Here is a 17,284-nt window from a genome sequence, read left to right as displayed (position 1 = left end):
GAGGTATGGGCATTGTGAATGTCATCTCGCTTTGTGTGGTAGGGCACAGCCAGTGGATGTCATTCCAGATCTAGAGCAGAGCCCAACTGGGGAAGTACCTCCACCTTACAGAAAACAGCAGCCAAATAACACTAGACCCTACTCATAGTGTTGTGTTCCTGCCGGTGAGTAAGGTTGCCAGAGCTCAACGAGGGTGGGAGGGGGTTAGGGTCGGCAACGCGTACATAGGCTACGGACACTGCTTACCATCAGGCAGGCCGTATGCTTGTTTGCCACCGACGTAGTATAAAAAAAAAGACTCTATGGCGCACTTTCTTTTGATAAAATGTATCTCTTTATTTTGGTAATTTGAATGAATGAGATATTCTAAGCTACGAAGATATGTATTTTTTGTCCTATTGGGATCCAAGTAATTTTTGTTAAAAAGGATTGGTCTGAAACGTCAGTGGCTTGGAATGAAAAAAAAAAAAACAAATGCCACCCTACCCTTCCCGTTTGAAAAATACCATAATCTAAAGAAGCGGAGAAGAGATGTGGATTAGAACCAATTCTATTGGTCCATTCTTTTCATCTCCGCTCGACTCCGCCTCAGTGAAAAGTTGGTTATAGTGCGATATTACGGCACGACCACAGAATAAATAATAGTGCTACCGTACAGAAGTGACACTTCTTACAAAACCGAAGTTTGACAGCGACTCAGGGACGAATTATGCTGTCCCTTTCTAATGTATGGCACTATCCCTTTCGATCATTTAGGGTTGTCGAAATTCAAGGCATTATCTTATCTGTGGTCGTGCACGTATAGGGTCGTCAAGTTGTGCCAACCCTAATAATTGCAATGCTGAGCCGAACGGAGCCGACGAATGCCGAAAAGAGGAGTGTCGCCCCACTTGGGTCGTGCACTCACACTTACCAGTAGAAGCGTCAAAAACCACAATTTTAGGTCCTACACGACCATGTCTGTCATCTTGAGTTTCCATATTCTGCGAAAATAATAAAACAACAGTTATTTAATACCTATTATTTAATGAAAGAAATGCCGTAAATCCACAGTTTTGTAGAGCAAGAGGGACAGAAAATTTCAAACTATATGTATGCCCCTCACCTTCCCTTGGCCATCGACCATATAACTGCTAAAAACAAATAATTTGAATTTGGCACTTTTTAATAAAATGGTTCAAGTCTCCCGGACTCCCCGTATATGGACGATAATTGATATTCACCATTTTCCACTGAAGGAAAACATCGGACTAATCTCAATCAGTATTTTTTTCTCAGGGTTGGGAGGTCAGAAGGCAATCACTTTATCGTGATCTGAGACTAATGCCTACGTAAATTCTTGGGATTAATTGCTAGGCGGACCTGAGTCCCCATGAGCCGTAGCAAAAGTCCGGTACAATTTAAGGAAGATGATGATGAATAAAATCGATATTTAAAACGAACGTGCAATTTATTTTTAAGTAAATCGTTTGATGAATAGGTTTAAGAGGTCCCAGACATCCGAGGGGTCCCAGACGCAAAACATTTTTCGCAAAAATCGCGAAGCGTCTGGCTAACGTAGGTAACTGGCGACTGAAGAGCTGGCGGCTTCCTCGCACAACGCATCAGCATTGCGATACAACGAGGAAATGCCACCAGCGTCCTTGGCACAATCGCTCAAAGGCCTATTTTAGATTTAAGCTAGTTATAAAGGTAAAAAAAGAATAAAGAAAAATAAAGAAAAAAAATACAAACATTCACTATTACCACAGCGGTGTGTTTCTTGCTAGGCTTGCTCTTGTGTGTGGAGGTTGCTACCTTGCTGTCCAACATTTTTGGCAGATTCTCCTTAATGTGATGGAGATACTTGCTTCTCCTAAAAAAGAAGCACAACTACACTAAATCAGAATAAATAACTAATACCGTACAGAAATTACACTTCTTAACCGAAGTTTGACAGTGATTCAGAGACGAATTATGTTGTCCCTTTCTAATGTATGGGGTTATCCCTTTCGTCAGTTTCGGTTTAGGGTTTTCAAGTTTGCGCGCTGCCAACGTCAAGCAACGCCACAGACTATATAATATAAGACCAAATATTAAATATTATCTTATCTGTGGTTGTGACGCAAAGGCATGTTAAGTTTTGCCAACCCTAATAATTGCTCGTAGCAATGCTACCTATATAAAACCATAACAAATCAAAAATATAAAAACCCACAATACGATGAAACGGATGAAACGATTTCGCTAAAATATCTCTAAGAAGCACCGCTAAAGCAGGTGTATTAATTTGTATTTTGTAATAAATAATTTGAATTCCCCCAAAACGTATTAAAAAAAAAAATGTTTTAAATGAATTCTCAACCCGCCAATGGCCTACATTCCAACGGATAAATATCAACTATTATTGTCTTATTTATACTAAGTCCCACTGAAACTCAATAAGGTTTGTGTTCTTTTTGTATAATAAAATGTATTTTAGTAAATATTCTTTATTTTTATATATTATATACACATACTTAAATAGGTAGAAAACACCCAGGAACAAATATCCGTGCTCATGACACAAATAAATGCTCTTACTGGGATTCGAACCCAGGACCATCGGCTTCATAAGGATCACTATCCACTAGGCCAGACCGGTCGCCAGAATAATTTTAATATATACTCGTAGAAGAAGAGTTTCAGAATTTGGCATATTTTAGTCCAACAACTTGCCTTTTTAGGGTTCCGTACCCAAAGGGTAAAACGGGACCCTATTACTAAGACTCCGCTGTCCGTCCGTCTGTCTGTCACCAGGCTGTATCTCATGACCCGTGATAGCTAGACTGTTGATATTTTCACGGTTGATGTATTTCTGTTGCCTCTATAACAACAAGTGCTAAAAAGTACGGAACCCTCGGTGGGCGAGTCCGACTCGCACTTTTCCGGTGTTTTATTAAATTACGTGATATTTGCCAAAACCCCTGCTCTCCCCCATGCGAGATTTAGAGAGGTATAGCTTGACCCCCTCTCATAATACTCTTTGCGCATACGTCACGTCACACCTAACGCAGGTGGGTGTAGACATCAGTTACTCACCGGGCGTTGATAGGAGTGATGGTGCGTGTTGGAGCCAAGTCCCGTATAGGCCGCGAGTCAGGCACAATTTCTATGACCAATCGCCTCCCGGCTAAAAACTTGTGTAGTGGTTAACCCTCGTTGACGTCAGCTGCCGCTACGTTGGTGGGTTGAGGAATGGCAGCCACCGAAACACGTAAAACAAAAAAAATTGTCATCGCCTCCCGTTTGATACTTTGTCAAATGATAGTTCAGATGCTGCAGTTAATCAAAAAAAATCGTCAGCCGGTTATATCGCGGTGGTAAGAATATCAGCTGGTCGCATGAACATGTGAAAAATTAGAGCTATACCTTTTATAATAGAAAAAACAAATATTGAAAAGTTGCATCGTTTCATCAGTCGTAATCGTCTAAAAAGCCATCAACGGATTACGCAATTTACACATTACGCATACTTTGCCGCACATAAAGTGGTAAGCGTATATTTTTTACATGTTCATTTTACAGCAGACGGTCATTCCACCGCGATAGAACCGGCTGACGGTTGTTTAAGTTTAAAACAGCATCTAAACTATCATCTGACAAAGTATCAGCCGGGAGGCGATGACTGACGAAATATGCTCCTGGCCCGCGGTCTAGTAGTAACTCTAAGGCCGCCTTTACACCTGTAAGTTTTACTTACGTAAGTAAGGACAACTATTTGTTAGAATGAGATAATGATATTCATCTCTCACTCTATAGTATAGCTGTGTAAGTAAAACTTACAGGTGTAATGGCGGCCTAATCCTAAACTTCTGGGTGTCCTAGGTACTCTACAGCCCCCTTTCCTAGACGTTAATGTTCTGTGGGTACTAACACCAAATGTCGTTCCGTGTTGTCTTTCATGACCATATCGTTTCCGAAAATACGACGCACTGTGTCGTGAACTTCACTCTTCTCCGCGGACCCGCTGCACACCCCGAAAACGGACTTTAGTACATTCATCATTGGGTCTAGTTTCCTCTGTGCCTGTAGAAAAAAAAAAAAAATTTTTAATGCGTTTACTCGTTTTGAGCAACTTTCGATATTTACAGTATATGTATGAAAGGACACTGGTAAAAGGTGAAACACAGCAGGTGAAACAGAGGTGCAAATTGTGCAAACTGCTTATCAGGAGGAGTTTTGGCCGAAAGTTGTCAAGTTTCGGCGGTTTCGCGGCCGGCTCCCTGTCCCTGCGGGTTGCGTAATGCATCGCAACCATAATATGATTTGTAGTGTTTAGTTTTGAAATATATTGTTATAATATGTATGTTCGTTTTTAGATATTTATCTATGGGTCACTAGTAATCTGAAATAAAGATTTTCATTTAATTTTCATTTCAAGTCATTAGGCGGGCGGTATGCCACCCAAATAGTATAGAAAACCATTTTTTCCACTGTCAGTGATTTTAAATCAGACAAAATATTTTTAACGAGGAGAATACATTTCAGTATACATATTGTGATGTCCCGCAAATCCATCTTTCCTTTCTATATCTCCTTCATCTTGCTATAATATATCAAAATTTGTACATTATCAGTTTAATAACAATAACAATTCCAGATCAAATTCATGCCTTGTTATTACAATCAGAACACGGCTCTTGGTATGTAAGTGTATTGAGCGGTACCACGTTGTAGCATACATAATCCGTAGCGTAGGTATGTAGCGGAAAATCTTTAACATCAAGTGTACTGAAGGACAAAGGTCTATATTGTTCCCGTGGGAGTATTGGATTGTAAAAAAAGCTATAACTCCCTAGGGAGTAATAACTTTTATTAAATGTTGTTACTAATTCATACGAATTAACTAGGTTTAAACAAATTTACTTCTAAAATATTAACGTTTATAATTTAGTATTTATAAAAATATTTAATTTGCTTAATTTAATAACCGTTTGAAATATTTTCACACAACTTTCAATTGTATCTGTACGTCGGATAGCTCTGTGCCTTCGATGCATAACCTGTTAAAGAATGACAATATGGCGCACGAATGTTTGAAATGTCACCGTATTTAAGATTATTTCTCTTTAAATTTAGTTTTTTCTTCGCAAGTGTAATGAAAAACATTGTGTGTAAGTTTGGAGGTAAGAATATTGTTACTCGAGTCTTTAATTCACTTCAGCCTGCGGCTGTCGTGAATATATAGACTCTCGTACGATATTTCCCTTACCCCCCTCGTTGCACAATGTACTATTGCAGCACATTGTGGCGCCTATGCCATTGCCATTGTGGTGGTATTTGTGGCATTGTGGCACACACGGCAAAGATACTATAATATTTTATCTTAACATAAAATATCGCTCGCTATACATTTCGTATGAACCATTACAGACGGTTAAGATAAATATATATTTTCATATTACAGTATCTTAATATATCGATACTTTATGTTAAGACGGGATGCTTCAGATATAAGTTTATGGTGATTGCTTGTAAGTAAAATATATTATCGTATCTTAACCGTATGTGATATCATAACATACTATAATATATTATATCCATGCATCTTAAGGTAAAATATTATATTATCTTCGTCGTGTGTGACGCTCTTTAAACTCGAATTGGCCTGTAATTCAGTGCCAGCATCAGCTACGCTACGAGCGTAGACTAACGCGAAAACCGTATGTAAAGAAAAAGCGCCAACCAACAGAGAACCCGCCTAGTGGCAATAAATGTGTTAAGAGACCGAATTAGTTGTATATCGACCACAGCTAAGCGCCTACGTTTAATTTGTTTCGAATTTTTCGAGGAGCATTTAAAAATTTGTATGAAAAACGTTTTCCGCTCCTAATTTTTACAATAATTTTTACAAAAAGTCAAACGTAAGGGCATAGCTATTGTTAATATACAGCAAATTATGTAAAAAAAATATTCCATAATGTCAATATTTAGAGAGGAAAATGGGGACTACGTTTGTAAGAAGAAGCAGCAGTCCCCTTTCCTCTTAAGGCAGCTGTTTGACCAGCGTCTGTCCAAACACTCTTCCTTGATGAAAAACCTAGCTCATAGCTACCCACTTCACGCTGACAGGCAGCTCTTGAATTTATAAGGTCGGTATTTTAAACTTTTTAAAGGACGTCATTGTAGATCTACACTAACATATGTATGTACTTACTATAAAGTAAGAAACAAAGAAAAATTCACTGTCTTGGGTGGGACTTGAACCCACGACCACCGGATCGCTGGTGATGGTGGAAATACTCGCTGTATTGAGTAAGGTCTTTCTATCTCGGAAGAGCATTGGGCTAGCGATCCGGTGGTCGTGGGTTCAAGTCCCACCCAAGACAGTGTATTTTTCCACTTTTAGTTTGTTTCTAAGCTTAATATCATCGTTCGCAGATGTTTTAGCTTGATACAAAATTAATTATGGCGTTGAAACTCTAGGTCTATGGGGTCCCAGCGCGCACAAGTTTTTTTGCAGAAATTTCGAAGCGTCTGGCTGACGTATCTGGTGCAACGCGATTGCGATACTACGAGGAAATGCCGCCAGCATCCTTGGTACAATGCCTTAAAGGCTTATTTTAGATTTAAGCTATAGTTATAGTAATCTTCTGTATATATCCATTATGTATATTATTATTGTAATTAAGTATGAAAGATAGATAAGTCATACCAGAATGCCCACACCCTCAAACAGCGGTATATTTGTTACAAAAACCAATAAATTGAAGTAAACATTGTATAAAATTGCCTTTATATTGACAGTTTCACTTGACACTGTCAGTTAGTTAATGTTTAGTAGTAAACAAATAAGGTTTTAGTGACCATAAAAGTTTTGTTGCTGGATACAGAGGATACCAAGGGCCTGACACTCTTTGATAGAGAAAGATAGTCTTATTGCGATTCCTATAAGAGGAAAGAGAAAATAGTGCAATGCTTTGTCTTTATCACCGACCGGGTTTTTTTTCATGGTCGGGTTATGGCAGCTTAGGAAGGAGGCTGATGGCGATATACAAAAATTTATAAGAGTGAAAGAGACAAAATCCCACAAGATGCCATACATTAAACTGTCAATCATATTGTCAAGAGTGCTAGTAAACAAAGTGGTTTTCTTATTGTAGAGGTTTTATAAAGTGAATGATTGTGTTTATTAAGTATTTAATGGAGGTGTAAGAAGTTTTTACGTACAATTAACATGGTGGGGTGTTCAGTGGTTGCCTACAAAAGCAATAGCTTGCGAAAATAAGCGGGTGTAACATTTTATGCGTAAGTACAAGTTTTTCGTATTTTGATCATGTATTTCTTTCTCAAATCTCACAGGAACCAAGTTACTGAGTTACATCATTAGTTGGATTATGAAAAACTTGATAAAATAGGAGATATCAGTAAATTATTGCTAAAAATAAAACAGAAAGTTTGGTTATGTAAACCAGTCAAATTCAGTAGTATTTTATTTAGGGTTGCAAACAAATAGAAAAAAAAGTCCCCTGCAATTACCCTATATTTCGGGAGTTTTAAGCTATTTGATATTTCCAGCTTTCCGACGGAGGATGAAATTGTTAAAGAATGGATTGCGGGAACTAGAAAATCAAATTGGATGCCTCACAAATACTCGCGTATTTGTTCCAAACATTTTGAACAACATTGTGTCCGCAAACTGGGCAAACGAACTTTCATCGAAAAGTTTTCTTTTCCAACCTTGTTCATACACGTAAGTTGGCTGTTATTAAATAAGTAATAGTAACTAGTGGGAATAACCCGTTACACTATAAGAGACCACAGACTTACACTATTAGAGTTGGTACATCTTAACATAGGTCTCACAGTGTTTTGAAGTATTTATTTGTGTTCTTGGTACACGGGTCGTCTACGGGTTTTAATAGTATTAAACTCTAACAAATTATTGGGGGTAATTACTGGGAATTAAAAATCCTACCTATTACCAGTGGGAATTTTATTTCCCAGTAGTTACCTGTGGTAAAAGGTGGACAAAAGTTCCTAGTAGTTACCACTAGTAACAACTTGGTGGTAACTAGTAGAAATAACCCGTTGTACTATTAAGACCACAGACTTAAATTTTTAAATTACTTCTTTGGAGGCTTGGTACATGGGATTACGGATTATATGAGTATTAAACTCTAAAATAATGTATTTATTAAAATTGATTAATACTACCCCGCAGGAGAGGAGAGAGAAAATTCTTTTCTTCATCATGTCATGGAAATCGTCCATTCGTGCACGTCGTCGTCGTGGCAGTCTCAACAGCATTCTGAAGCTATTATTGAACTTCATATAATTGATCCACAGGTTACAAGTGTATGTGTAAATAAAGTTTTCTTGACCCCCACAGTATGTACAACGCGCAAAATGTAAGATTTTTTATTTAAACAAATATTCGGTTTTAAGTAACAGTTTTAATGTAAATGACCATGTTAGCTTAAAATCATATACTGCGAATCAATATTATAGCTATAAATGTCAGTGCGCTATGTTCCTTTTCAATATCCGCATCGTCCTTTAGAATTTTAGTAATTATGTCCTAGGTATTAAAAAATGAACACTCTGCTCAAGGCAAAACCACCGAGTGTCACCGGTTCAACTATCGGTAGGATTACCTGCTCGGAAAATGAGTATCATACTTTTTTAGTAATATTGATGATATGTACGTGTCATAAACCTTTATTAATTTTTTCATTCCACTGATCGACAGCTAAAGAGCACCATGTCGTCGGCGTTACTTATGTTTGTAATTTTTACCACCGGTTGAACAGCCAATCATGGTGCTGCTGAGCTCGACAATCAGCGGATTAACATCAATGATAAACAGTCGTAGAGTAGTCCTCCACACTGAGCTCTTTAACCGTTCGAGACTACCTAACGAAGCTAATATAACAAAAATTTTCTAACGGTGTGTTTCAGAACCAAAATAGCACTCTCAGTAGAGCATTATCACGAGAAGAAATCTAATCAACTTATTTCTAAAATATATAAATTTAATGTTTTCCTACTCATAATCACGAGCTCCTTCGATCCTACTAGAAGAAAAAAAGCGTCCCAAATTTTACGTTTAGTGTTTGAAATATGGTACCTATAACGGATTGGTTACCATATTTCAAACACTTTGTACGGCGGTTTCACAATCGAGAGTAGGTAAAATCACTGAAAATTTTGGGACATTTCCTTTCTCCTACCTTTTTTCTCTAAAGAGCTCGTTATTCTGAGTAGGAAAAATATAAAATTTACCTACGTTAGAAAAAAAAAAAACGATTTCTTCTCGCGAAAATGCCCAGTAATCACACCAGCTCAAAAACCAAATTATGTATCACCAAACACTGCGTATCTACTGAGGTGTCGCTCAAGCACACCGTCAAGAACCTTCGCTGCAATAGGGTTGTTTCCATTTTGAAATGCTTGTATTATATAATTATTTACCAAATTATGGCCTAAAATTCAACTTATTTGTGTTGTTCTCAAGTAAAAGGTACCGCATTGTCGCTTATCATAAGGACGCTCTTACAGGTTATTCGTATAGAGAGCAAGCAAATTGTATCCTTATGGTAAGCGACTATTTGGTACCTTTTTCTTGAGAACGACACATTTAATTATTATTTCTAGTAAGTACAGTTATAATAATATAAGTTTTGAATAAAGAAATTACCTCTTTTGATAGTTTATCCTTTTTTTTTATTCCAACAATCACCTAATCTTATATCAACTCAAAACTTCATATAGGTAAGTAAGGCTTACTTACAAATTACTACAAAAACAAATAATCCGTTATGTTCGCGATTTCTCTTGCGATACTTCGCAAGTTAGGGAGTCAAAATTGCGACTCACTCATTACGTAATTTAAGTACTTGTTGCATCGTTTTCCTATTACATTTTAGGGTAATTTTTCGCGACCATGGTATCCCCATATTATGATGTCATGATGACGTCATATATGTCTTTCTCTTACCCCTGGTCGCTCGGCTTCTTGTCTAGTTATATTGTATGTCTATGGAGGATACAATCTATAAAACGACAAGCTGGGTAAAGCGGGCCACTCACACACCTGCCGCAGGGGCAATATTGGAATTGGACCCTTAATTGCCTCCTTAATTGTGATGTGTGTAGAGAAGCAGGGGCAATTTTTAGATTGGGCCTGCAGCAGGGCGGCAGGGGCGCAAGACCTTCCTAGCTCCTTAGATTGTATCTACCGCCCTGGTAGGTTGTTACATGTGTAGTACGATTGGGGCAATCCAGTCAGTTCATTGGCGACTACCGAACCAAACGGAGGTCACTTGTCACAATGAATAAAGAACGTGAAATTTGGATACGGATAATAGATGTACGAGTATATAAAGGCCGGCCCCACATGTGGGATAAAAAATCAAAAAATATTTAGACCGTGACATGCGAAACCAAACTTTCGAATTAATGTTCGAAATATATCACGACCTCACAGAAAGTGCCAAGGCGATACCAATCCTTTGGTGATTTGATAACACAGGAGCCATTCTCGTCGACGTGCGTTCAGCGGGACTATCACTTACACACTGAGTGGCAGGCTAGTGTGTAGAAAACAGCCTAAAATTGCTCCGACCGCCGTGCGACCGGTATTGCCCCTGCGGCAGGTGTGTGAGTGGCCCGCTTTATAGGAGCTGATAGAGTCTGGCTCAAGTCTGGCTAAGTGGCTAGCCAAATATTGTTGGCAGATTTTTCCTTGTTGTATCACCAATTGTCTATGATTAAATTGATTTAAACCTAAACCCTGTTGTAAATTTATGTCATTCATTCAAATTGTTCTCGGTTTATAAGAGGCTTATTTTAAATAATATTAATAATGAGATAATGACTATACCGAGTGGGGTCCGCAAACTATTATTTAAACTCGTAAATAATTACGAAAATGTGCGAAGTTGACGTGAAGTGTTGTATAACGAAAAACTGCTATGTTTACAAGTCGTAAACTATTTAGTAGGTTGGTGCTCAATTACTATTTTGATACTTTCAGTACTAGCTCTAGCATTTGCCTATAACTTTGATTAAGTACGTGAATTTATCAATACCTGAATCTCATGAACAGGACAAGTGTGTAAAAAAACTGATAAACTAGAAGTTCTGGAAAATATCGATAAAATCCAAACATTGGAACACGTACCGAGTTACTGAAAACCAATATTTAGAAGAAATCTGTGGAGTGAAGTGACTGGTCAGTAGTAATTGATATAAAAATATCTTGGCGAAATATGATATGTCTTTGTATTTTACATAGTGGTAGAAATTATGTGAGCTGACTTGTATAGAATAGAATAGAATAGAATATCATTTATTTCAGTATAAGTACACAGTTATACAATACATATAGAGGAAGAAAGAGAAAAAATGACTTATAACTAACTTGTACACTGTATATAATTATACTGCAAAAGGTGAACACTCAGCATAATGCCAGGTCCTACTGAAGTAGTACGCTGACGCTGGTCTTCCGTGGACACCTGTAGGGAGCGTAGTTGCGCGCAGCTACCAACTACAGTTAAGTTACTGAGATAACTATAATAATTACGACGGTAAACAACAACTTGTGAGTGCACGTCAACGTATATTTAACTGATTTCCTTAGGTACCTTACGTGTGCACAGAAAATCAAAAATATGTTCTAGTATCAAAACTATAATTCCTACTACACGAAATGTGACCAGCCCAAGATTTTTTTAATTTCACGGCCAAAATTCGGTAGCCACACACTATGATAGTTTATTGTATAATCATGGGTATAAGGTCCGATGTGTATTAAAATAATAATAATATTTATAATGTCTGAGTTAACCTGTAATAGTGCAGGAATTATGAGCCGAAAAATAGAGTTGAGTCCAAAGAGTAAAATATGTTGAGTCTAATGTGTACGACCTGGGTGCCTAGCTATTTAAGATGCTAATCGTTTGCGTTACAACAACGAAACGTTATCTGTCTCTCTATCGTACTAATAAGTAAGAGTAATAGAGACAGAAAACGTTTCGTTTTCGTAGCGCAAACGATAGGCAATTTTGGCTAGGCCCCTGAGTGGCGAGCGTGTAGAGTAGCGTTTGACGAAGCGGGAGGCGTGGCCCGTGGCGGCCAGCGAGTTCTCTGTGAAGCATACCATACATTCAGACCGCTTGCTTGTGTTAATAAAAAGTGTGGCCATGTCATAATAATTGTCAAATCCTCTACCCTCCATACAAATTTCTATGAACTTATGAGATTCCGATGTCCGTGAGGCAATCCCAATCTGTAGCATCACTCAAGGAGAAGCTAAAAAAATTGTGGCTTTCCGATACTTTGGTTACGACTTCCTAGTTCCATTGAGTACTTCTACTTTTTAGGGTTCCGTAGCCAAATGGCAAAAAACGGAACCCTTATAGATTCGTCATGTCCGTCTGTCTGTCCGATTCTGTCACAGCCACTTTTTTCCGAAACTATAAGAGCTGTACTGTTCAAACTTGGTAAGTAGATGTATTCTATGAACCGCATTAGGATGTTTACACAAAAATAGAAAAAAAACAATAAATTTTGGGGGTTCCCCATACTTAGAACTGAAACTCAAAAAATCTTTTTTCATCAAACCCATACGTGTGGGGTATCTATGGATAGGTCTTTAAAAATGATATTGAGGTTTCTAATATCATTTTTTTCTAAAATGAATAGTTTGCGCGAGAGACACTTCCAAAGTGGTAAAATGTGTGTCCCCCCCCCCCGTAACTTCTAAAATAACAGAATGAAAAATCTAAAAAAAATATATGATATACATTGCCATGTAAACTTCCACCGAAAATTGGTTTGAACGAGATCTAGTAAGTAGTTTTTTTTTAATACGTCATGAAATTAAAAAAAAATTTTTTTTTTCATCATACCCATACGTGTGGGGTATCTATGGATAGGTCTTCAAAAATGATATTAATGTTTCTAATATCATTTTTTTCTAAACTGAATAGTTTGCGCGAGAGAACCTTCCAAAGTGAAAAAAAGTGTGTCCCCCCCCTGTAACTTCTAAAATAACAGAATGAAAAATCTAAAAAAAATATATGATATACATTACCATGCAAACTTCCACCGAAAATTGTTTTGAACGAGATCTAGTGAGTAGTTTTTTTTTAATACGTCATGAAATTAAAAAAAAAAATTTTTTTTCATCATACCCATACGTGTGGGGTATCTATGGATAGGTCTTCAAAAATGATATTAATGTTTCTAATATCATTTTTTTCTAAACTGAATAGTTTGCGCGAGAGAACCTTCCAAAGTGAAAAAAAGTGTGTCCCCCCCCCTGTAACTTCTAAAATAACAGAATGAAAAATCTAAAAAAAATATATGATATACATTACCATGCAAACTTCCACCGAAAATTGTTTTGAACGAGATCTAGTGAGTAGTTTTTTTTTTAATACGTCATAAAATTTAAAAAAAATTTTTTCATCAAACATATACGTGTAAGGTATGTATGGATAGGTCTTCAAAAATGATAGTTAGGTTCCTAATATCATTTTTTTCTAAACTGAATAGTTTGCGCGAGAGACACTTCCAAAGTGGTAAAATGTGTCCAAAGTGGTAAAATGTTGAACAAGATCTAGTAAGAAGATTTTTTTTTAATACGTCTTAAATTGTACGGAACCCTTCATGCGCGAGTCCGACTCGCACTTGGCCGCTTTTTTAATTTCCTTTACTTTTCTGGTTCGAATTCATATCTATTTATATTATATATTGAATATTTATTTATTTTTATTTGTATATATATATGTATGCATTATTTTATGGTTATTTTTCTATCTATGTATATTTGTATCAATGTGTATTCAAAACGTGCATTTCATTAATTTCAGTGATTGTACACTTTTGTTTGCGTTTGTCATTCATTCACCGTTATTTCTGTTTGACTCATTTCCTCAAAGGTTGACTGGAAGAGATCCCATACAGGGATAAGTTCGCCTTTGTTGTATTTAATTTACTCTGTAACTATGTTTTTCGTGTTTTTATTTCTATGTACAATAAAGTATATACATACATACATACATTTTTAATGACACCACCTCACTTTGTTTTGCTCAAGCGGGTGCAAAGACGAACTCTATCATAGACAGTTAATACTTTTAACCATAGCGAGGAGATCTTACTCAATTACCATAGACAGCTTATCACAATTTAAAAAAATGGCTGTTAGTGTGCTGTCAGTCGTTAATCGAATTTTGTGCTTTTTCCTTATTATATATCAAAAATGTTTCAATGTATCAAAAACTTTTAATTTATTGTATAGTAATATGAGTGTGTAGAGTATGTGTACCTAATAAATATAAAAGCGTGGCTAGTGTATTAGTGTTTTTTTCATAAGCAATAGGGAGCGTGCATGAACTATAGGAGGCAGCACAGGAGCCGTCAGATTTTTGGCGCGAGGCGTAAATGTGATGTTTTTTGTTCCGATGTAGCCCAAAAGATGGCAGAACCTACTATGTACAAGAAAACACTTGACGTGTAAATGTGCCTGTTTATGGTTCCGATTCAGACCACAAGATGGCAGACCCTCCAACGCGCACGGTCCCTATATGTTTCAGAGAAAGTAGTGATATTATTCGGTTAGGACCCCGCTTGCTGAAAAGGCCTGTTACAAGGCCCATCATAGTATGGGGCGGCCCGGTATGGTGCGCACAAGGTATGTATTTTACTACCAACACAGTACAACGTTTGCTAAGATTTAACTTTTGTTGCTCAGAACTAGTGAATGCAGTTAGAGGCTGAATAGTAGCCAACATTTAGCCGGAAACCGAATACCGGTTAGTTGCCGAATATTGGTGGCATCTCTAAAATCGGTTCCACAAACATCTTTACGAGTCAACGATCCAAAAATATGTTTACACGCTGTAACCGTCCGTTACCGTTTACGGTTTAATTTGTAATGGTTAATTTTCAATATTTTCAATTCTAATTAACGTTCTGCTAACACTGTTTACATGCCTCTAAGAAAAATAACATTTTGTATGGGAGGTTGCCTAAAAATATGTTTTATGTAGTTTTTATTTCAGCGTTCTGTCACCATGTATGATTTATATATCCAAGCCAAATTGCTGCTTTCTAGTGCTAACGATCATGGAGCAAAGCCGCGGGCAGGCATGGCGAAACTATAAAGGTTCCTAGTTGACTACGGAACCCTAGAAAGTTCCTTTTATCAATGATAAGTCATCAATATAAGATCGAAACAATTGTATAACTCTGGATTTTGGTTAACCACATTTTAGCTATCGGCTTAATCAAAGCCTACTCATAGTAAAAGCCTCCCGTTTTCTTACACGTGCCCGATTCTATCTTACAAAAGGCCAACTCGCGAACAAAACTAATAAAATGCAAATAAACGAACTGTCGAGATTCGCGACACTGAACTTGTTTTCACTGATATCCATAATAACGCCGTAACGACAAGCTAGAGTTTTGGGGTTCCGTATGCCTTCCTAAAAAAGCATTCCACGAAATTGTCGAATACCCGTACAAATGAAAAATTTCTGAAGATTTGCAGGTGTAGGAGCTTTTTTCTGCCTTAATGGATGGACCCGTGTACGTCCTTAAACTACGTCCAAAAGAGAGGTATGGGCATTGTGAATGTCATCTCGCTTTGTGTGGTAGGGCACAGCCAGTGGATGTCATTCCAGATCTAGATCAGAGCCCAACTGGGGAAGTATACCTCCACCTTACAGAAAACAGCCAAATAACACTAGACCCTACTCATAGTGTTGTGTTCCTGCCGGTGAGTATGGTTGCAAGAGCTCAATGAGGGGGGAGCGGGTTTAGGGACGGCAACGCGCATGTAACTCCTCTGGAATTTCAGGCGTACATAGGTTACGGAGACTGCTTACCATCAGGCGGGCCGTATGCTTTTTTGCCACCGATGTAGTATAAAAAAAATTAAAAAATGCTCAGTTAATATAATCATCGACTTGAAACATTGAGAAAATGTACAGTCAAAAGATTCAATTTGTGACCCATTTCGTATTAACTTGTCACAGTGACAAACAACATGAAAGTAGCTAAAGACATCATACTATTGTCACTGTGACAAGGCCCGAAATGGGGCACAAAAATAAATCTTTTGACTGTAGCAATTTTTTTTAACGGACCTATAATGTGTCCCTGTGCTGGGCAAAGCCCCAATCTTCCCGATGAACTGCAGTTAATATATGAAATAAAATGCGTTTGTACAAACTCAATGCTTATGCCCCAAAAGCTGCCTAGAATACGTCTGCCAACTCTTTTATGAAATAAATAAATAGGTATAAATAAATATAAACTCAGCTTCGACTTTGACGTGAAATGTGGGAGTGCCATTATCAAAGAGAATTTGAAATAGAGGTATAAATTTACTGCCATCTTTCGACACATGATTAAAACTTTTAGAACGCCATTTGACTTTGACACTTTTTTTCTTTGTTGAATATCTAAAAGTGGCGACATCTTACCGAGCATAGGCCAAAGGTATGGCGCCATCGCTCGAAAAGATGCCGCCATAAATGTCATATTTTCATAGAAATTTGCTTTGAGAAATATAAAAATCATGAAATCTGTAGTAGTAGTACTACTACTACTACTACATGAAAATAGTATTATATAGTTTTCAAAAATTAAGGTCCAACCACGAATAGTTTCTGTCACTATAAAAGTCCTACAGAACCTGAGCATTTGATTTCTCTTTCCGCCTTATTTATTCAGCGTAGGATAAAAAATAGGTGTTACGTGTTTGACCTTTTGTTTGCTCTCATTGGACCTAATTTCGTGGATTATCTCCAAATAGGAAAAAACACTGCTATTCTTAGGACTAGTGTATTAAATAACTAAAGTAAATAAGAATAGCTTGGTCAATACGGCATTTTAAAACAATATCAAGGTCAACTTTCAACTTCAAAGGGCTCAGGACCGCTTCGGCCTCAGTTTCATTTCGTCAACTTCTTAAGTAGTTCTCATTCGCATTTGGTCTACTGTTCCGATTCGCCAGCATTCCTATATCGTCACTTTCTTATCTCGCCCGCTTTCTTACGTGGGCCACTGTAGAAACTTGGTTATATTCCTAATTAGACTACAGTGCCGATTCGTCAACACTCCTAATTCGTCCATAGTGCTTACTCGTCAACATTCCTATTTAGACCACAGTGCCAACTCGTCAACTACATAGCATAGTAATAGTTAGGCTTGGGACTTTTGGATGCTCGCTATGGTTTTAGAATCGACGGAGTCGTCAAAGTCAGTCAAATATTTTTTTCGAAGTCAAAATGAAAGTGTGAAA

At 37.4% G+C, this 17,284-nt stretch overlaps 1 protein-coding gene and 1 long non-coding RNA gene across 7 annotated transcripts in view; one reads left to right on the top strand and one right to left on the bottom strand.

The window, feature by feature from the left end:
- LOC133530297 (E3 ubiquitin-protein ligase RNF123-like) overlaps positions 1-6,807 on the bottom strand; it is a 66,773-nt gene extending 59,966 nt beyond the window's left edge. The window contains exons 1-4 of one of the 6 annotated variants that reach the window (XR_009801286.1): positions 6,677-6,807; positions 3,896-4,047; positions 1,735-1,855; positions 914-983 (exon numbers count right to left, since the gene is read on the bottom strand). Coding sequence is in view for 1 of the 6 variants with exons in the window: in XM_061868193.1 (XP_061724177.1) it covers positions 914-983; positions 1,735-1,855; positions 3,896-4,026 (322 nt within the window). In the remaining 5 variants the exon portion in view is untranslated. The remainder of the gene's footprint in view (positions 1-913; positions 984-1,734; positions 1,856-3,895; positions 4,048-6,676) is intronic. The other 5 variants (XR_009801287.1, XR_009801283.1, XR_009801284.1 and 2 more) reach the window with 5 other exon arrangements.
- A 49-nt stretch (positions 6,808-6,856) lies between these two features.
- LOC133530300 (uncharacterized) lies at positions 6,857-8,317 on the top strand. The gene is made up of 3 exons (XR_009801288.1): positions 6,857-7,269; positions 7,540-7,714; positions 8,186-8,317. It is a non-coding gene; the product is annotated as an uncharacterized LOC133530300 (long non-coding RNA).
- Positions 8,318-17,284: the final 8,967 nt, after the last annotated feature.

Source organism: Cydia pomonella, chromosome 22 (assembly GCF_033807575.1).
Source record: "Cydia pomonella isolate Wapato2018A chromosome 22, ilCydPomo1, whole genome shotgun sequence".
Lineage (NCBI taxonomy): Eukaryota > Metazoa > Arthropoda > Insecta > Lepidoptera > Tortricidae > Cydia > Cydia pomonella.
This window is presented reverse-complemented; position numbering and strand designations above follow the sequence as displayed.